The 22027-nt window shown below is 31.5% G+C and overlaps 2 protein-coding genes across 2 annotated transcripts; both read left to right on the top strand.

Annotated features, from left to right (window-relative positions):
* The first annotated feature begins 9145 nt into the window (after window positions 1-9145).
* On the top strand, window positions 9146-12323 carry LOC115951873 (wall-associated receptor kinase-like 20). Its single transcript, XM_031069003.1, has 3 exons — window positions 9146-9923; window positions 10945-11007; window positions 11251-12323. The coding sequence occupies exons 1-3, from the start codon at window positions 9146-9148 to the stop codon at window positions 12321-12323; spliced, it is 1914 nt and encodes a 637-aa protein (XP_030924863.1).
* A 5950-nt stretch (window positions 12324-18273) lies between these two features.
* Window positions 18274-20892, top strand: LOC115952358 (mannose-1-phosphate guanylyltransferase 1-like). The gene is made up of 5 exons (XM_031069516.1): window positions 18274-18378; window positions 19078-19213; window positions 19659-19721; window positions 19840-20079; window positions 20163-20892. Exons 2-5 carry the CDS (start codon window positions 19103-19105, stop codon window positions 20832-20834), a joined length of 1086 nt encoding a protein of 361 aa, XP_030925376.1. The 5' UTR covers window positions 18274-18378; window positions 19078-19102; the 3' UTR covers window positions 20835-20892.
* The last annotated feature ends 1135 nt before the right edge of the window (window positions 20893-22027 follow it).

The raw sequence follows: 22027 nt of genomic DNA, 5'->3' as shown, positions 1-22027 counted from the left end.
ACTTGGATCCAGTTATACCTTAGGCCCAAGATCCAAATGCGTCCCTACACACACATATAAATAAATAAATATATATATATGTATGTATGTATGTATATATAATTTTATAGTGTTTTCATATTATATTTAGGTCCTTTGAGTAAAAGTTGTTGACTCTTATAATGAGGTTAATGTATTAAAGAATTTTAAATTAGTGTAATATTTTCCTTTGAAACAAAGATAGAATAAAAAATGGCAATTGAATAATGCTTCCATGACATGATTGGTATAATATTCAAAGGAAGAAAAGAAGTATGGACCTTTTTCTATTTTATATTTTTTTTCATTAACCCCACTCTTTCTCATAAGATATAACCCACCATCCCCTATATGAAAATAGGTGAACTCGAAGAAATAAACTTTAGAGTTGAAGTAATAATTAATTACCTAAAATAATTATTGTTTCTTATATGTTTTTATCAACATGTTTAAAATTTATATGTTTGTAAATATGTTTGAATTATTATTTTTAATTAAAATACTAAACTACACCTTTGAACCATAGAATTATTATGTTTTGTTTTTTAATTATCTTTCTCAATTCAAATTCAAATAATACTCCCTCTTTCAAGCGATAAGGCTCATAAAAAAAAAAAAAAAAAGATTTGTCTAGTTGTATTAAAATGAATAAAAAAAATTAAAACTAAAAGTTTAATATGCTATAAAATTATTATATTTTAAAAATGAATAATTCTTATTGAAAGTAGTTCACATTTAATATAAGACTAACAAAATTCTTGATTATTACAATGAGTGATAAATACTCGCACCAAAATTAAGTAATTGATTTGACACGTGATACAAAATTAGACATTTAGACTTCAATTTTAGTGGACTCAATTAGCTCATTTGGTAAAATCTCTGATGGTTGAATAAAATGTCCAGAATTCAATCTCCACCTAGTGGCGGAGCCAGGAATTTAGGTCAAGGGGGGCAAGATTAAAAGACAAGATTGAAAGTCAAAAAGTAATCTAAAAAAATTTAAACGTGAATATTAAGTGTATGCAATATACCTGTGACTATATAAACGTGACTCAATGACTTGAATTCTTTAAAAAACTCAACTTGAATGCTTTTAAAAACTCAACAGAAACTCTAATTGCTTGTTTGAATAGAGGGGAGTAAAGTAAAGAAAGGGAAAGTAAGATAAATTACCTTATTTGGATTTTTTTTAAGAGAGGAAGGAGAGGGATTTGGAGAGGTTCTAATTACTTCTAACCCCTCATTTTTAATTTCTCTAAATTAGAGAGATATGGAGAAAGAGTAGAACATAGAAATATTTGACCAAATGAATTACCAAATTTAATATTTCTTTTCTTAAAAAGCTAATTATTTTCCTCCCTTTACTTAATTTTAAAAACATTCAAAAACTTTTTTTTTATTTTATTTTAATATGGGAGGCACGCTTTATACTTTACCATATATACACTCTTTTTTTTTTTTTTTTTTTTTTTTTTTGAGTTCTATTAGTATTAGGCTGCTGTGATTCCTATTCCGTATAGGCATATATCATTAGCATAGTTTTTTTTGTTTTTTTTATTTTTTAAATGGTTACTAGGTGGGACCCATAGTTCTATATTAGAGTTATAGTAGTCTCAAAGTTCTAGTTAAGGAAAAGTTTTTTGGCTTTTGTGTAGAGGGGCAAATAGTACATTTCAATGCAATATAATGTCATTATTAGTAAAAATTTCGGAAGTTCAGGGGGGGCACCTGCCCCCCCCCCCTCCCTCCGCCCCTGTCTCCACCTATACTATTGTTCACCTCTTCTTAGCACTGGACTTCCACACCTTCACTGAGTCATTGCTGGAGCCTAGAGAAGATGCTGAAGCAGCCTTTATGGATTTGGGTTGGTTTTTTGGACGTTAATACTTGATTTGGAATGGTTTTTTTTTTTTTTTTGGGTATCTTGATGCGTTTTTGTTAGATTCCTAAGTAGGTGAGTTCAACCCCTAAGAAAATCTTATTGTATATATTATGAGAAATTTATTTTTTGACCAGCTAATTTTGTTTAGGTTCCAAATCATAATTCTTTTGTGAAGAAACGTTTTTGGGATTTTCTTTGTATTTTAATTCCAGTATTACTCTGCTATGATTTTTCTTTTGATAGGATTTATTTAGTTAGTATTAAAGTCCTATCAATTATTAAAATGTATGTTCTTCAAATATTTTAATTGATTGCTCTTTAATTAGAATGTACATAAACGTGAAAATACTTAAATTAAGTACTATTGTTTCCTAAAACAAGAGGGTTGAGAGCAATAAAAGGATTTAGTAGTTTTTTTTTTTTTTTTTTGGTTGAGAAGAATGATTTAGTAGTAAATGAATAGTCATTTTCAATAAAATATCTTTATAAGTCTTTTAGTTTTAAGAAGAGATGATGTGTCATCATGATATATATGTTTGAAAAAAAAAGCATTTTTCCTTGATTTGAGGATTCAAATAAAATATTGTTGTGTGCATCCTTTGATTTGAGGATTCAAATTTTATAATATATATATATATATATATATATATATAAATAAAATAAATAGATCGATAGACATTTTTCTTCCTCATTTTCTCCAAATTTTTGGGAGATAAAGTTTTGGTGGACTTGGTGGTAAATACTTAGACACATATATACCTTTCCTCACCATTTTCTTTTGTGAACCAAACGGATGAAAATTTCTTTTTTCCTTCCACTTTTCTTTCACATATTTTTCACCCACTCAATTTTCACCAAATCAAACACAACCATAAGATTTTGCTCGACTTATGCAATAAATCCAACCTTCACTCTCCACCCCACTCTTATAATTTGTCTTTTTATTTTTGTTTGTAGTTTTGTTTTGTTTGTTGTTTTTGCCTTCCTTTTTTTTTTTTTTTTTTTTACTTGATGGATTTCCTTGTATCAATTTCTTCTTTATGTAGTTCAAAACATAATTATCTGTGTGTATTATGCCGATGCACATATTAATTAAAAGTCATAATTAAGAAAATATTTCAATAATGTCATTAAAATTCAATTATAAAATAGATGATAAAAATGAAATAATAAAAATCACTTCAAGTTACATGGTAAAAGCATTGTAAGACCATATGTTATTAAAACAAAGAATTAAAATATATTATAAAATAATTCAAAACAAAAATGATAATCCATTTAAATTTCATGAAACATTTTGAAAATTGGATGTCAATCTGAGTAATATTTTATTTTTTTAATAGATAATAAATTTTCATTGGAAATTACTTATATATATATATATATATATATACACATATAATGAGTCACATGGTATAATAATGTTGTACAACTTATAATACTTAGGAAAAAATTGCCAAATGCCCTTTTCGGGCAAAAATAGTAGCTCTTTGCCCCCTTTCCCAAACTAATTAGGGAAATACCCCTCTTTTAAAATTCGATTTGTGATAAATCGAGTTAGGCCCCATAGCGGCATTTTTAAGTAGCCTAGAGTGACGTTTTCAGGACCTATAGTGGTGTTTTGTAACTCGACCTCTATGAAATCGAGTTATAGGTAAAAAAAATCATAATAAATAATTGTCTATAACTCGATTTCATAGAGGTCGAGTTACAAAACGTCACTCTAGGTTCTTAAAACGTCATTATAGATCATTAAAAACGTCGCTATAGGGCTCTAGAATTTTTTTTTTAAAACTTGATTTATCTCAAATCAAGTTACAAAAGAGGGGCATTTCCCTAATTAGTTTGGAAAATGAGGCAAAACGCTGCTTAGTTTGGGAGAAAAGGGCATTTGCCCATTTTCTCCATAATACTTATATTGAGTTAGTTATAGTATTGATATGATGTGTAAGAGATCCCACTTTTATTATTAAACCAAAAAAAAACAATAGTAGATCACTAAAAATAATATTTTTTTGTTGAAATTTAATTTTTAGAAATTCTTGGTAATAGAATTTTAATCAGAATTATATTTTTGAAACTTTAGCAATAGAATTTTAAAATAATTATGTGATTCACTTTAATTTACTTATAGGGATCACATGACATAAGAGAAATAAGGGAAATAAATAAATAGGTGAGGGCATCCACGTGCATGGTGCAATCACAGTGCATTGGACACAATATTAATTATATAGTATATATATGATATGTTTTGGAGATTAACTTATTGTAAATGTTTTAGTGACAATAAGTAAATGACTAATTATTATATAATTTTACAACCCTTATATAGTGTATCATCACTCATCAATTTTATAATTTTACATGGAATGTTTTTTTCTTTTTCTTTTTTAGATAGATTTTAGTTATATAACTTATGATTATATAAATATATATATATATATATATATATATATATTTATATAACAAAAATAGGAGAAAATAAGAAAATAAGCATTTTAATCTAAAGGAAAGAATACAACATAAAAGAGCAAACAGAGACCTTTGAAAAATGATAAATATTCTTTTGAAAACTAAATCCCTCTGTTGAGATGATATATGTTATTTGTAGATATTTGTATTGGTAAAGTATTATTACGTACACACTATCTTTATGATAATATGATATATATAACAATCCCAACCTAAATTGTGTATCCTTACATTTACAAGTATGCATCACTTATAAAATAAAAAGCTCATATATACTGTTAACTCTCGACGTCTCCTTTAGAAATAATAAGAAGTTTAAGTTCAATTATAAAGCTGTTGGCGCTATATTTTATTATAATATAAAGAGAGAGAGAGAGAGAGAGAGAGAGAGAGAGAGAGAAGAGAGGTTTGTGAGGACGTAACATGGATTGTGATGTCTGAACAAAATGATGAGCCATGGCCAAAAGACCTTATCCTTAATTAACTATATAATTGAATATATGAGTTGCTTCTGTAGTTAGTTCTTCTTTCCCTTTCTTTCTCTCTCTTGGACTTGGTCTTGGGGGTGTGGTTGACGTTTTTTTTTTTTCCTTAGAACGTGTTTGAATATCGCTTATTATTGAAAATTGAAAACTGAAAATAATATAGCAGAATAATTTTTAAATGTATGAATAGTATTATATGACCCATTTTTAATGAAAGTTTTGCTAAAAAAGAAGTTTGTGGGTTCCGTGAACAGTGCACGAAACCCATTAGAAAAGCATGAAACGCTCTTTTCAAAAAAAGAAAAAAAAAAAAAAGAAAGAAGGTGAAACATAGACACTGGACGTGGCCACTGTATCCAAACAGATACTTAATCGTCATGTTTTGAATTAAAAATTTCCTTGGAGATCAAAGGGTTGGTCAAACACATGCAGATCGAGATCCATAATGACTAAACTTTGTTTTATATTTTTGGTCCAATAATTTTTAACTTTTAGGCTGAATTCGACACGATCATTTGCACTTTGGATAGTTGCCTTATCTGTAATGCCCAACCATATCTCCATTTGGTCCATGCTTTGAATTAGTATTCAGCCTAAAATTAAGGGACTGGAATTGCAAAATCGAGCACTCATAATTGGCGAAGTTAAGTTTTGTCCCGATGGACACCACAAAGCTCCATCAATCCATCATAATTTCATATAACATACAATTCTTTTTATATGGGGTAATCCCTTCACAAAAAATGATGATTCACAAGTAAAACAAATATGGTTTTAATGAACAGAAGTTTACTGCCTTTGATATTAAAACGTGCACCATTGTTCTGAGCCTTCTGACGTAAAAAAATCATTGTCAAATTCTTTTCCGATGATTGTTCCAATTTATCATTGAAATGGGATATTCCGATATCAGTTGATTTCAGCATACTGTTTCAAGGTTATTATTATTATTATTATTATTATACACACATATATATACACACACAAGCCATATCACACTTGCTTCCCACGTGCGATGAGACTTTTTATTTTTTATTTTTTATTTTTGGGTTTACACGTTTTACTAATGACAGTTTTATTTTATTTTTTATTTTAAGAAAAAGTTGTATTAGTCCTTGACTACTAATATGAGAGAGAAACAGTTTAGTGATAATAAAAATTAAAATGGTATGTTTGTGGAAAAAAAAAAAGCAATTTTATTTCTAATTTTTTTTTTCAAAAAGAAGAAGTTGTGATAGCTAAAGTGAGAGAAAAATGTGGAGGTGGGAGAAAAAACTTTTTTTTTTTTTTTAATTTAGCTAAAAATTAGGAGTTTATATATATATAGCTACAAAATCGATTGTAGCTGAAAGTTACAACCTTACTCAATATCTTTTTATTAAAGGTGAATTTTGACAAATCCACCATTGGGTTACATCTTCTTCTTATATCCTCCATGTTTGCAAAATTTCTAGAAAATTAAAAACCAATAACTATGTCATCAATAAATTATTTAAATTGCAAGTTTTTGTGGTTTAAAATTATGCATAAAATATAAACTTATAGATGACATAGTAAATGATATTCGATTGACACAAAATTTGACAAGTGTATTAAAAGCATAAAAAACATACAATTCAACGGTTAGATTTTCAAAATATGTAATAATATTTATTTTATTGAGTAAGGTTGTAGTCTTAAGTTACTACTAATTTTATAGCTAAACTTTGTCATTCTTTATAACATATAATATTTTACCATATTATTTATGAATTTAAAATCAAATAATGCACATTCTTAATATCGTATAATGTGTCAAATATGATAAAGTAAATGAAAAAAAAAAAGTCATGTATGGGTAAAACAAATGAAAAAACAAATTCTGAATTGAAAAAAAAATCATAGGTGAGTTAAGTTATGAAAAAAGTTAAGTAAAATGAGTTTAAAAAACAAAATTGTTCACATTCGAACCGAAATCTTCATACCGATTAGAATTTAGTAGAATGGAACAAAAGGGGTTAGAATTTAGGCTGTGGTGGAATAGGGGGTCAGGGGTGATTCGCATCTATATATAAACTAACGTGAGCAAATTTTTCTAACCGAAACAGAATGAAATTGACAACAACGTACAAAATATGAATCACTAAGCATGTTAGTATTACATATTCTATCATTCATTATAAATTTCAATTTCCTTTTTAATCATAGGACAAACTACAATTTTGTCATAGTCATGTTAGTATGCTTATTTTTTTAGAGACATTGAGATTGTAAAAATACTGCAATTTGTGATAAGGAGAATGAAGTGTCACCTCATTGTAGACACGGCTGAGAATGATGATGTGGCAACTCTATCAGAGCACGAGAAGATTGTTTACTAAGAAACAAATAACCAAGTCAATTCTCTCTACATACAAGTGTATTCATGTCAACCTACTCCATTGGCATCCAAGATAATATTCACAAGATAAAGTATAAATCAGGAAGGCAAGTTTGGTTGGATAACTTAGCTAATATCTCAGAGGGATTGATCTGTTGAACAAGCATAAATAGGGAGACAGTTGTCAAAAAAGGTATGAAAAAGTAATCCTTAAACTACACTTTCTAGTCCTCCTAAAAGTCTGTGGATTGACCTAGGCATCGGAGACTTCTCCGCTAGCCAAACTCCCATATATCTCTACTATTTTTATCCCCCTTTTCAGTAGGTATTGGGGTAGGGTTGGATAGTTGATAAACTGTACCATCAGTTTGTATTACAGAAAATTGCGTGTGAGTATAAAACAAGCAATGGGTGGCCAGTTAGTATTACATAAATTAGGGGGAAAAAAAGAGCATTACAAGAAATACGGTCTATTGCAGCGCTCCAAAAGCGCCGCTAAAACCAATATATCTCATATGTAGGGACTGTTCCAAAAAGTGCGGCAATATGTGACATATAGTGGCAGTTTTAGAAACCTGCCGCAATAACTTAAATTTTTAGTTGTGGAAGAAGAAAGAAAATTTACCATCTTGATTAGCAGGCCACCAATTACACGTATTAGGCTGATATCTTGATGGCATGGGTTTATAGTACATTTTCAGTTTTCTTAATTTCAAAATAAGTGATCCACAGTAGTTTGTCATTACTGATAAGAATGACACAAGTATTCTATATATTGTATGTCATGATAAGGTGTAAAATTAACGTGTTCTTCAGGGTTTTTTCTTTATGCTTTCTATGGTGCTTTCTTCCCTTTACGAGGAGTATCACAAAAGGAAAAAGTTAATAATTGTTTTAAGAGGTAACTTATTTTTTTAATAGACTTTTATATTTTTCATAAAAGTGATATCAATTTTTTTTAAAAATAATCTACTAATAAATGCTCTAGGGTACTCATTATCAGACCCTATCATGAATTACACGCTTTGATATCATCGAAAGCTAGTATCGTGGCACCCTCACTGCATTTCATCGGCAGTGGAAAAGTGAAAATAGTTAAATTAAACCCATGAAACTTGTTTTGGAAGGTGAACAAGGTGATGAGAAGCTAAACAAGCTGAAGCAGCTTTGGATCTTGAAAATTTTAACCAAATAGATGAATCACCAATTTAGATAATTTTGATCAAAATTGACATAACGTATCTTCATCTCTCAAATTAAAGATGGTGAGACAGAAGTTTTGGAAATCGTCAAGGCCCACTTATGTGATCTCTCTAAGTTCTACAAATCCTTATGGGAATGGGGAATGTCGTTTGTTTCTTGAATTGAACCTGGCTGAATGGTTTCACCAAGCCAAATCAGTGAGGCTTGTTAATGCAACAACCACATTAGTTTTCATCCCAAAAAAAAAAAAAAACTCAGCGAACAGTCATGTACTTCGAGGCACACAAGGTTAGCTAAGTTAAATAATTACTGTAACTAATAAATAATAAATATATAGTACAGTACTACAGGGGTTTGATTCCATTAATTTCTGAGCACAAGAATCTTCGCCGTAAACATAGTCCTGCATTTAAGGAAACTTTAAGAAACCCAAAAGTTTACGATTTGCTTGCCCCATATTTTATTCAGAGAGCACGTGCTCTTTTCTCCTAAAGCATTGGTAACATCAACAGCCCATTTGTGCCGTACGAGATTAGATGGACTATCCCCTAGTTGAATTATAATCTAAATATATTTTTCTAATTTAGTTTCATAGCAGAAATTTTATTTTATAAGAAATGAAATACACTGCCTAAAAGCCTAAAACGGAACAGTAAATGAGTTAGCCTGGCCAATTAGAGAGCACTTCCACCACAAAAGTTCAAAACCACTAAACCTTTAATGGAGTACAATATGCTCTCTCTCATAGTCCTAATAGTAACATTGCTATGTTTCACCGAGTGTGTCATTGCAGCAAAGCTTTGCGAGGACTGTGGTCACACTCTAGTGCCATATCCACTTAGCACTGGACCTAACTGTGGTGACCAATCCTATAAGGTTCAGTGCAAAGCAGGCACACTTTGGTTCAATGCACTCAATGGATCATCCTACGTGATTACATCCATCAATCCTCAGATCCAAAGGCTAATTCTCCGACCACCCCGCTTTGCTAAGAACACATGCATGGCAGCCGATCTTTGGAGCAATGGAATACAGCTAGACAATAACCTCCCATTCAACATCACTAGCAGCAACACAGTCATGCTTATGAACTGTTCCACTGAAATGCTTCAACTTTCAATGAATTGCTCATCAGCTAGCATGTGCCATAACTACATTAGAGGTACTGCGGCCGTGGCAGCCGCCTGTGGATTTTCGCCAGTGCTATGCTGTTGGTTTAAGACAGGTGGGTCTTTCAGCGAGTATAGGATAAGAATTCGACAGGAACGGTGCTCAGCCTATGTAAGTTTTGTAAATTTGGATACTTCTTTGCCTGTGAATGAATGGCCACAGCCAGGATTGGAGATAGAGTGGGCATTGCCACATGAGCTAGTCTGCAAAATGCCGGTTGATTGTAGAGATTTGGCGAATTCGGAATGTTTATTTAATTCGGCGAGTGTTGGACGGTGCTTATGCAAGGCTGGGTTTCAATGGGACCCCATCAATGGAGTTTGCAAAAGTGAGTTGCACTGTTACATTGGCTTTTTAATTTCTTATTTTCTTATTATTACTATCATAGTAATTATTTTTGGTGGTATAATTGTTAATTTTGGAATGGAGATCTTTCACCATAAATGATCTTCTTTGATAATCTGACACTAATATTATTTTTCACCATGTAATGCGTGCATTATATTATAGTTTTCTAGCTTCTTGCAGCTACCAACCACAGAATGCCATGCAAAAACCTAGATTTGTGAGTAAATTTATGGCACAAACGTGATTTGGAGATGCACGATGCTAACCTGGCCATGTGCTTAGAGTCGTAGAAGCCATTGATTCCCTAGTATTCTTGTTTAGTACGATGTTAGAAACACAACTGAAGGTCATGTTAAAGGTTTTGGAAAAATGATCTGGGATTTACTAATTAAGTAGTAAGAAAAGTAATACATTCACAATATTTTTTTATCAAATGTTGGTAGATTGTTATAGGTTTTTAATTTGAATTTACTATTAAAATTACTTTTTTTGTTTACTAGTAACAATAAGTAATAACCTGTCATATAAGATTTGTTGTGAAAATATTGTGGATATACTATTATTTCTCATTAAGAAATTACAATAGTTAATTACCAAGTATTGCTATATAACATAAAAACTTCTTGGGGGTAATTTTGTGCAAAGTTGCCCTCGATTTCATTCTCTTTCTTTTTTTCTTTTTTTCACAAAATTTAGAAAGGAACTTTAGTCTTCCACTGGCACCATAACCATTGCAATCACTTCCCAAATGTGTGCTTTTTTCCAAACATAATACAATTGGAAAGACTAAATTATCAAACAATTCAGGTCCTCTATATCATTACTCCCAAATACTTTGCACCTAGAATAATTGATCTCTCAAAAGGCAATACAAATTGGTAGCAATCCGATCTTTTTTGAAATCTGCGATGCACAATCAAAGACAGTTTTTTCAAGTATTTCCATAAAAAAGCTTGTGGTCTTTTGAATCTTTGATTATGTTGCCCTCTTGCTTTTGGCAGACGTGAAATGTCAAAATGGAAGAGGTTGCCATGGTAGAGAGAGCCTAACTCCACTCATTGAAGGTATGTACAAATTCTCATAGAACCTCTCTATCTGTTTGCATTCATCTTTTTTTTTGTTGAAAATTTACAATGTTTATTTATTGAAAGTTCGTTAAGATATAGTTATACTTAGAGAAATTAAAATCTTAAAAAGTATAAAACAATAAGCTATAAAGTAAAAGAAAAATGCAAATGTGGACTTTATAGTTCCTGCCTTTTCTTGTACGGTAGGACTCAACTTTGTGATCATTATATATTTTGTAGGCTTAATGTTTTCTGGAGGTGCAATGCTATTCGGAGTCTTAATTTCCGCTATAGTGTACAAGCATCGACAGTGCATTAGGAGAGAAGCCCAATCAAGTCTAAGCAAGATGCAGATAGACATGTTGAGTGCCAACAACAGTTGTGGCAAATCAGCCAGGATCTTCACTGGCAAAGAAATAACAAGAGCAACCAACAACTTCTCCAAGCACAAACTCCTTGGCTCCGGTGGTTTTGGCGAGGTCTTCAAAGGCATTCTTGACGATGGAACCACCATAGCCGTCAAGCGTGCCAAGCCAGGAAACACAAAGGGTATTGATCAAATTCTCAATGAAGTACGAATTCTTTGCCAGGTCAACCATCGAAGCCTAGTCCGACTTCTGGGCTGTTGTGTTGAGCTTCATCAACCTCTTCTAATCTATGAGTACATTCCAAATGGAACCCTTTTTAATCATCTCCATGGGACTCATTCTAGCAAGCCAGTTCCACTCTCCTGGTACCGGCGGCTTACCATTGCTCACCAAATAGCTGAAGGGCTTGCATATCTCCACACTTCCGCTATACCACGGATTTACCACAGGGATATAAAATCAAGCAACATTTTACTAGATGAAAAGGCTAATGCTAAAGTTTCAGACTTTGGGCTGTCAAGGCTGGATGTGAACGAAACAAGTCATATTACAACATGTGCTCAAGGAACTTTAGGTTATCTTGACCCCCAATACTGTCTAAACTTCCAACTGACTGATAAGAGTGATGTTTATAGCTTTGGAGTTGTTTTGCTGGAGCTGTTGACTTCGAAGAAAGCTATTGATTTCAACAGAGAAGATGAAGATGTGAACTTGGTTGTTTTTATGAAGAAGATATTGAGAGAAGAGAAGCTCATGAATGCAATCGCTCCAATGCTTAAAGAAGGCGCTAGGAAGGTAGAATTGGAGACTATGAAGGCACTGGGATCTCTAGCAGCAGCGTGCTTGGATGAGCATAGGCAAAACCGGCCGTCAATGAAAGAAGTTGCTGATGAGATTGAGTACATTATTGGTATTGTTTGTAGTGAGGTTTCTGCTACTTATTAGATGTATATTGGTACTTCTTTAATAACTTGTGAGTTGTGGCAAGAATTTTTGTAGCATTTTCCCTCTTTATAAATATGGTCTCGAAGTCAGTAGGACAATCTAAAGTTTCTAAGAAAAGTAAGCATGTATAAGAAACTGTAGAATTTGTAAGCACGTTTACACAAATGCAACGATAATCTATGGGATCTAATGACAGACGAGCCGGTTCATCTGTATCTTTTTACTTGGAGAAGTCTAACATGCCGCATTTTGATTATCACTTGTGCATGAACAAATTAAAGTCTCATGTTTTACTAGAAAAGTATAAATGTTTTACTTTATATTTTACCAATTTCAATATTTCAAAACATCCGTCAAATATTGGAATACAATAATAATCTTAGAGGATCTAAGTACACCATGCTTGGCTTTGATTACCACACACAAAAAAAAAAAAAAAAAAAAAATCAAAGTGGCGTTCATGAACAAAGACATGCATGCTTGGCTTTGATTACAGGAACTTTACACAAAGGAAAAAAAATTCAGAAGCAAACATAAGTAAAAGATGAATTGCTTATGATTTGAGGAGGATTTTTTTTTTACACAAAAGGGAATCATGAGTTGGACCATGGGGTTGACAACCCTTGAAGGAAAAAAAAAAAAAAATGGGATATTACATGTTTGTGCAATGAAAATGTGTTAAAAGTAGTAGTGTTTATTACACAAGTTGTTTTACACAATTTACACACACCTTAAAAAGAAATTAAAATATTAATTTTATGAATGTGGTTGCTTTTTGGGATTTTAGTCACGATTTCAGTTGTTTTTTCTTTTTTGGAGTATGTGTAAAACAATTTGTGTGTAACATATTTAATTAACCTGCGAAAAAATGTTAAAGATAGTGAATTTGGCATCTTGTACTTTTCTATAACTTATTTATTAAAATGTGATACAAAAATAAATAATTTAGCTTTTTTTTAAAGGTGAGATGAAAAAAAAGGTGATAATTATATCCAAGCCTCTTTGTGTTTTGGCAATTCAAGGTGTGTCTATCTACTTCTCTACGTTGATGATATTGTTATATATCACACACAATGTTCAATCTGTTATTACTGCCCATATCTATCAACTCTCAACACATTTTGAGCTCAAGGTCTTAGGGCCCCTCCGGTATTTTTTGGGTCTTCAAGTTGATTACATGTTCCTTTGGTTATTGTTCATCGATGGAAATACATTCTCGAACTCTTGGCTAAATTTCACATGTCTAATTCAAAGCCTCGCTCCATCCCCCATCTCCTCCTCCTCTACTTTATGCATTTCCACTACTTCACCTCTCTCTGATCCTACTCAATCTCGTAGTTTGGTTGGTTCTCTTCAATATGCCACATTTACTAAACCTGACATTGCCTTTGTTGTCATATTCCCTTAATGCATTTGTTGTAGTCAAGTTTCAACACTTTATGCCAATTCGTGCACACTCCCAATTAAAGAGCAATCATCATGAAGTAAATGCTATAAATTTATATTATATTTTATTTATATGTGCACTCTCCCAATTAAATAACAATTATTATGAAGTAGACGTTATAAATTTATATTATATTACATTTATATAATAGTCCCATACACACACTAGTTTCATTTCGTTAAGATATCTAACTTTTTCTTTTTGATAGGTTAATATATCTAACCTTTTTTTTATTAGCTTTAATTCTAACAAGTGCTGTGGTTGACTATGATTTGAAACTTACCGTATGAACTAATATTCTATTAATTCCACCAACAAATTACATATGAATGCTTGCTTTGATAAATCATTAATTGTTTGAAGTCTACACCTTTTTTTCTTGGGTTTAGCTTACTTCCAGTATTTTTTTAATTGAAGATCTCATTTTGTTTTAAATATACAATAGTAAGTGGTAGTTGGTTTTAATCTTCACATTTTATTTAGTTAGTGGGTGATGTGGTAGTTTCTCATTAAAATAAAAGGAAATTCCAGTTAAAAAAGTACTGGAGGTAAGCCAAACCTTTTTTTCTTTTAGTACTTCATTTACGGTTAAATTTACTAAGCATTAAACTCTATTAATTAAATAATCTCCTAGTGAATATATTTAAAATTTATTTAATTTTGAAATTCACATAAAAGCCATATTAAAAGATGTCTCTCACCCAACTTAAAAATTCACATACAAATAATGTAGATACAATGATTCTCATAAAATGCAGACCTATACATGTGCTTAATTATGCTGAAATATAGATTTTATTAGAGAATCAAAGCTACTGGTCAGTATTCCAATAGAATTAAGCAGAAAACACAAACCAGTAGCAATAATTTTCAGAGATACAACGATTCTCAAAGGCTTGGATTTGTTAGAATGTTTAAATTTGTAAATAACCCAAGTACTCAAAACCTAAGGTAAAGAAAAATTAACGTATATCTGAATTATATTTATGCTCAATGACTTTTTTTTCATATTTAAATTTGTTTTTGTTATATTTTAAGAAGATTTTTAATCTACTCTAACATATCATGTTTACTTTCATTTACCACTTAAGAAATCCTAAAGAGTTATGAATATAAGGAACCATATGTTTTAATTACAATTATTATATAAAAACTTCATAAAATAAACATAAATATATACATATAAATTCTTCTAAATACACACACACATCTTCTTCTCAACAAAAAAAAATACATATACATATACATATACATGTATATTAGATAATGCCAATTATTATAAAACGTTTTTTGAAAACACGTTAGACTTTATTAGTATCGAAAAATAATTTTTAATGTTTAGCATATTAGATCATGCTAATTATGGTAAAAATATATATATATATATATATTTTTTGAGAAACAGTAATTTTTTTTGTAACAGGGATTTTGCTAGGTGCAATTCTATATAAGGAGGATGATTTCTCAGAATTAAAACAAAACTGGTTGTAGAACTTACTTCTTAGTGTGGGATTGCAAGTGGGGGTTTGCCAGGTGCAGTTCTATATATGGAGGATGATTTCTTAGAATTAAATCAAAACTGGTTGCAGAACTTGCTTCTTAGAGTAGAATTGTAGGTGGGGCTTGGACCTGTGATACTTGGGAAGAAAATTCTCCCTCATATTAGGAAATGCACTATACATATTTGGTTCATGTATATATTCTCTATGGCTTGGAGCTTTGAAATACTGGTACTGGGACGTTTTTCGGTGGGGCCTCAGTGTGGGAATCTTAATAATTCCTCCTTAATCAATCAGTGAGAACACTCCAACTCACATAGATGATCTCTGATCAATTTATATGGGCTATTATTTGCTATAGGCTATTTAATTTCAAGCATCATAAATGTTGTTCTTTACATAATACTTTATTTAATAGCCTGTCAGGTCTTTATTTAATTTTGAAATTCACATAAAAGCCATATTAGAACATGGCTCTCACTCAACTTAAAATATTCACATACAAACAATGTCAATACAATGATTCTCATAAAACACAGACTTGTTCCTATGCTTAGTTTTGCTGAAATAAAAATTATATTAGAGAATCTAAGCCACTGGTCAGTATTCCAGCAGAATTAAGCAGAAAACACAAACCAATAGCAATAATTCTCAGAGATACATGATTCTCAAAGGCTTGGATTTGCTAGAATGCTTAAATTTGTAAATAACCCAAATATTCAAAACCTAAGGTAAAGAAAAATTAAAGTATACCTGAATTATATTTGTGCTCAATGACTTATTTTTTTTTTTCATATCTAAATTTGTTGCTATTATATTTTAAGAAGATTCTTAATCTACTCTAACATATCACGTTTACTTTTATTTACCACTTAAGAAATCCTAAAGAGTTATTAATGTAAGGGACCATCTGTTTTAATTACAATTATTATATAAAAACTTCATAAACATAAATATAAATATAAAAAATGGCAACCCATAATATAAAACTCTCGATCTGGGGGGTGTGATATTAGCAATTGAGTTATTACTTTGAGAAATAATATTCTCAGCCTCTCGTTTCTAACAATGACAAAGAAACTGAAACACAAAAAATGTAATACAGTCAATGAGAAAATTTATTAAAAAGACATCTAACAACTATAATAACTTAACAAACTCAAAGTAGAATGAGATTTAAGTCTATGGTTTTAATCCAAGGCCCTAATGCCTCACCTTTAAAAACATAAGAGACATATTATACTTTATTTTAATATTGATATTAATAAAGTGGATTGAGTTTCCAACACCCCCAGGAAAAGAAGATTTAAATTCTTTGTTGATTTGTAGAATTTTATGGTTAGTGAATCTGTAAAACTAGAAAGAAGAATAAACCACAATTTACACCATTGGGATGTAATTTCAATTTGTATATTTTGACAAAGTAACAAATAATTTTTTTTTTCATAAATAATTGAAATTTAAAAATTGTTTGCACAAAACTTTGGAAGATTGAATTTCCAAATCATAATGCCCATAAACCTCTAAGATAGACAAAGGAAAAGAAATCTTCAAACTATTCTAAAACCCTAACTACATGTAATTAAATTATACAACTACAAAAAATTAAACAAATCCTCAAGCAATTCAACAAATATATCAAAAACATGGTTCAAAAGATAATGGGATCTAATTTAAGTATAAAAAAAAATTGGAAAGAAAAATGAATAAGGAATAACTTATGGACTACACGGTGACATCGTCAACAAGTGAGAGAGGGTCTTAAGTAGGTAGTGTGAGAGAGTGAGAGTTTGACAACAGAAATTTGGGCGTCAGTTAACCATATTGGAGCAACATGAGGGGAATTGACAAACTGAAACTCTTTAAATATTAAAATTCTTATCTATCCTTCAATTTTGCACTCTTTTTTTTTTTTTTTAATCCAAATTGAATAAATATCTACCAATATATAGAATCATTTAAAGAGTAAATAGAATGAAAACCTTTCCATTCTGTGCAACTAATAAAAATGTAAGAGATGTATCATCAATTGTTTGATCGAGGGATAGAGAAGGAAATTTTTTAAAATTGTTTGACTAAATGATAGACTAGATAGTATGTACCTCTTTTAGAGTTGATTCATCTCTTGCCAAGTCGCCATATTTGTTCCAAATTAATCAGCAAAATTCATTCTAACTTTTCTTTAGAATAATGAAGTTAACATATGCAAAGTGAAAGCTGAAACCTTTTTTTTTTTATATATAATTCTTTTAATGAGAAGTGAAAACTGAATCTTAAATATGAGTTGAATGGATTTTCCGTTTGATTTTGTATAGTGGTTAGTGGGAAGTTAGCATTTGCGTAGTGGGAGGTTTGTGTGTATTGAGATATATATAATTTTTTGATTTTTTTTTTTTTTTGTAAATTTGTAAAAAATGTAATAATTAACTTTTTGATTTTTTTTTTGAGAAGAGATATATATATAATTTTTAAAACTGTGACTTATAATTATTTAAATTTCTCAATTACTTTTTTTAACAATATTTTTTGTGGGTTCCAGTTAACTTAACTGATAAAGTTTCTGATAATTGAATAAGAGATTTGGGGTTCCATCTCAATGTACATAAAAAATCAATTGATGTCTTGATCTAATGATAAAGAAAATCATTAAAAATAGACATCATAAATTGAAACTTTCTAAAAAAAAAAAACAATATTTCTCAATTTATGTTTCAATTTGATAAAATGGACACAGAAAAAATTATAATCAGATTTTTTATCCAAAGAAAAGTTTTAATCTAATTAGATATGTCGGTAGATAGGATCATAGAATAGATAGATGGATATTCGTATATCTATTTCTATTGTCTATCTATAAAAAAAAAAAAAAAAAACTCGTCTTCCTTAAGTGACCTAGCACCCAATGACCATTAGCCAACTCGGAGATATGACGCAGACTCCACGCTATTTCTTATTCCTCAAAAACAAAACTGAGTTTAAGAGTTTAGACAGTTACTTTAGACCTCGGAAGCTTCCAATTTCTTAAAATTCGAAGAGAGTCCTATATCGAAATCTTTGTCTGTCTCAGCAGAACGTTCATCATCAGCTCTCTCTCTCTGTCTCTCTCTTTGTGAGTTTTAGTATTTTCTCCCTTAATTTCGTTATGATCTACCTTAGATTGTAAATTGGGAATCTTTTATTTTATCCAAAACATTCTGGGAAACTACAAATTGTCACTGCTATATAAATTGTATGTCCTGAAATACATTTTGATTCAAATTTGTTCTGTCTGCGCATAAATTTGTGAACTTTTATGTCTGGAAAACAAAATTCGATGAATTGGGTGCTTATTATTGTTGCTATTATATCATATGTTGTTTCCTGTACAAATAACTAAGAATTAAATTTTGATGTTTTGCACATTTGAGGAAATCAGCAATGGATGGAAATTTGCATCCTTAATTCAGCTGAAGCATACATATAGGTTTTCCTTATTTTCGCTATCAGAATAATGGTTAAATGATTAAATTCATAGTTAGTTTATATCAATCACAACTAGTCTATTACTTGGAAGATTTCCCTCTATGAAAAAGACTGACTTGCACCTGCATTTGATGATTATGTCAAGATTGAAGATCCATTTAAATTTGTTCACAATTTTAAATTAAGGGATGTTGGTTAGAGTTTATCAACTATACGTTAATGGAAGAGCTAATAAGAATGAGGGTCTATTCGATATTGATACCCGTTTTTTATGCATTTTTTTTCCTTACATATTATCTACATTTGGCATAAGGTACTTACTGAGTCTGAGGGTTTAACAATACAGGAAAAGAAGGATTTAGGCTGTCACCATGAAAGCACTAATTCTTGTTGGAGGGTTTGGAACAAGGTTGAGGCCTTTGACCCTCAGTGCACCAAAGCCGCTGGTTGAATTTGCCAACAAACCCATGATACTGCATCAGGTTTGTCTTTGCAGCATGCCCTTCTTTCTTGAAATAATTTGTGCTGTTGTCTTTTGACACTTCACTGGGTTTTCTCTTCCCTCCCATTTTCTTGTTACAGTTTTTCCATGGCGTTGTGCTAGATCCAGCATAAGACCCCTCCACCCCCTCTCTTTTTTTTTCTTTCTTTTTTTCCTTTTCTTTCTTTTTATGGATTGGCATCAAATGTGAGGCTTTATCTCTGACTTGCTTTAATTTCAAAGTATAATTTGAATTAAATTCTATTTATTAGTTCATCTATCTGAGTTTGTCATAAATTATTCTCTTGCTCCGAAAAGAGGAAACCAAGTTAATAGTTGTATGAATCTTTCCAGCCTATTAAATTTTTTTCATCATATGAAATTGACAAGCTGGGCTGATCGGTATAGTCCCTATTTTAACCATGGGCTAAATAATTTGTAACCAGATTGAAGCTCTCAAAGCTATTGGAGTGACTGAAGTGGTTTTGGCCATCAATTACCAACCAGAGGTAAAATCACTCCATTTTTTATTTATTAATAAAGCTTCCTTTATATTTTATTTTGTCATTGTTGCTGCCAAATTTTGAGATGTCCATGAGTATGTAATTCCTTTTACTCCTTCTGCAGCTTATGCTGAATTTCTTAAAAGAATTTGAAAAAAAGCTTGAAATCAAGATCACCTGCTCACAGGAGACTGAGCCCCTTGGTACAGCAGGTCCTTTAGCTCTAGCAAGGGATAAATTGATAGATGGCTCTGGCAAGCCTTTCTTTGTCCTTAACAGTGATGTTATAAGTGAGTACCCGCTAAAAGAAATGATTGAATTCCACAAAAGTCATGGTGGGGAAGCTTCAATTATGGTTACTAAGGTAATTATGTTCAATTATTACTTTATATCTGGATAATAAGCCCTTTGTCTGTACTGAAAAGAGAAATCTCATGTTTGTTTTAGGTGCATGAGCCGTCAAAATATGGTGTGGTGATTACAGAAGAAACAACCGGGAAAGTAGAAAAATTTGTAGAGAAACCAAAAATATTTGTGGGCAACAAGATCAATGCTGGAATCTACCTGTTGAACCCCTCTGTTCTTGATCGAATTGAATTGAGGCCCACTTCAATTGAAAAGGAGGTGTTTCCTAAGATTGCAGCACAGAAAAAGCTTTATGCTATGCTCTTACCTGGGTTTTGGATGGACATTGGACAGCCAAAAGATTACATTACAGGCCTAAGACTGTACCTGGATTCCTTGCGGAAAAAATCCTCACCAAAATTGGCCAAGGGATCTCACATTTTAGGAAATGTCCTTATAGATGAGACTGCTGTAATTGGGGATGGTTGTCTTATTGGACCTGATGTAGCCATTGGTCCAGGATGTGTAATTGAACCAGGGGTTAGGCTCTCATGCTGTACTTTAATGCGTGGTGTTCGAATCAAGAAGCATGCTTGCATCTCCAGTAGTATCATTGGATGGCATTCCACTGTTGGGAGGTGGGCTCGAGTAGAGAACATGACAATCTTAGGAGAAGATGTTCATGTAGGTGATGAAATTTACAGCAATGGGGGCGTTGTCCTGCCTCATAAGGAGATTAAATCTAGCATTTTGAAACCAGAGATTGTTATGTGAGAATTAATGTGAGATATGGTTCAGGTATCTACTATGTTCAGTATATTAACTTGATTTTGAAAGAGTTTTTAACTCTTTTTTAAATATTCCTTGCTTTCTCTTTTTTCCACCATCAGTTGTTAGTGCAAAGTCCTGCTTTAAACTAACAGCTAGCATTAGTTATTTGTACTGACTGTATATCTTATGTGAGTAAAATATAAATTTAATGGGGATGCTTTCGTGGAATAGAGATAAGAGGCCATTGAAGGAGCATACTATGGCCACAAACACACACTCACACAAAGAATGTATACTTAATCTTGTAGCTATGAGTTTTCTAGTTTCTCTTAGCTATCATTTGTGTTAGTATTGAACAGAATAGAATATTTTAACTTCCTTTTAAGCATTTTATGATCTGCTAAATGTTAATACAATCTAACTGGATAGGAATGTTATTGTTTCTTTTCTAAACATCATTAATGTCTTTGTCAAAATGTTTTCCTGTTTTGGGTTCATTAGAGTTCACCTAGACCTTAGGATTGGTGGTAGTTCAATTGCACTTTGCAAGGATTTCAGTTTGCTAGCATGTCTAGAGTTCTGTGTTGACTTTCAAAGTCTAGGCTTGTAGGCTGCTAGGAAAGACTTTAACCACAAAGTCTGCAAACAGTTGACCATATCTTTAGGATGACATCTAGATTGTTCGTAGAACTTGTTGTATATAATCAAATTATAAATAGCCCTCTATTAATCTAACAGGATAATGGTGGCAGGTCAATGCTAAACTTCACTATGGAGTTCCTTAAATCCTATCCATCCATTTTGAAATTAGTAAATGGATTTTGCCAATGGATCAATAATTTACATAGATACTTAAAGCGATAGCAGTTTACTGTGCACACCCGAAACCCATTTCCCCAATCTGTTTTCAATTCACACCCATCAGTGACTTAAGTCGGCCAAAGCAGGGCGAGGTGAAATCCCAGTGAGACAGGGCAGAGGCTGAGGCAAAACATAGCAAGACGAAAGTTCTGGTGAGACACAACAGTGGCTGAAAGCCAAGATGGTATATTTTCAAAGTGTAAGCTGTTGGTATTTTTTTCTGGTAGCAGGTTTTGACGGCTGAGAAGCATTTGGGACTTGACAATGAGAATGATAAAGACTATTATGAAGAGGAGAATGTAGCATATGAGACCGGGTCATAGAGCTACCACTTG

Source organism: Quercus lobata, chromosome 7, assembly GCF_001633185.2.
Source record: "Quercus lobata isolate SW786 chromosome 7, ValleyOak3.0 Primary Assembly, whole genome shotgun sequence".
Lineage (NCBI taxonomy): Eukaryota > Viridiplantae > Streptophyta > Magnoliopsida > Fagales > Fagaceae > Quercus > Quercus lobata.
The sequence above is the reverse complement of the archived record's forward strand: the minus strand, read 5'-3'. Positions and strand labels throughout refer to the sequence as shown.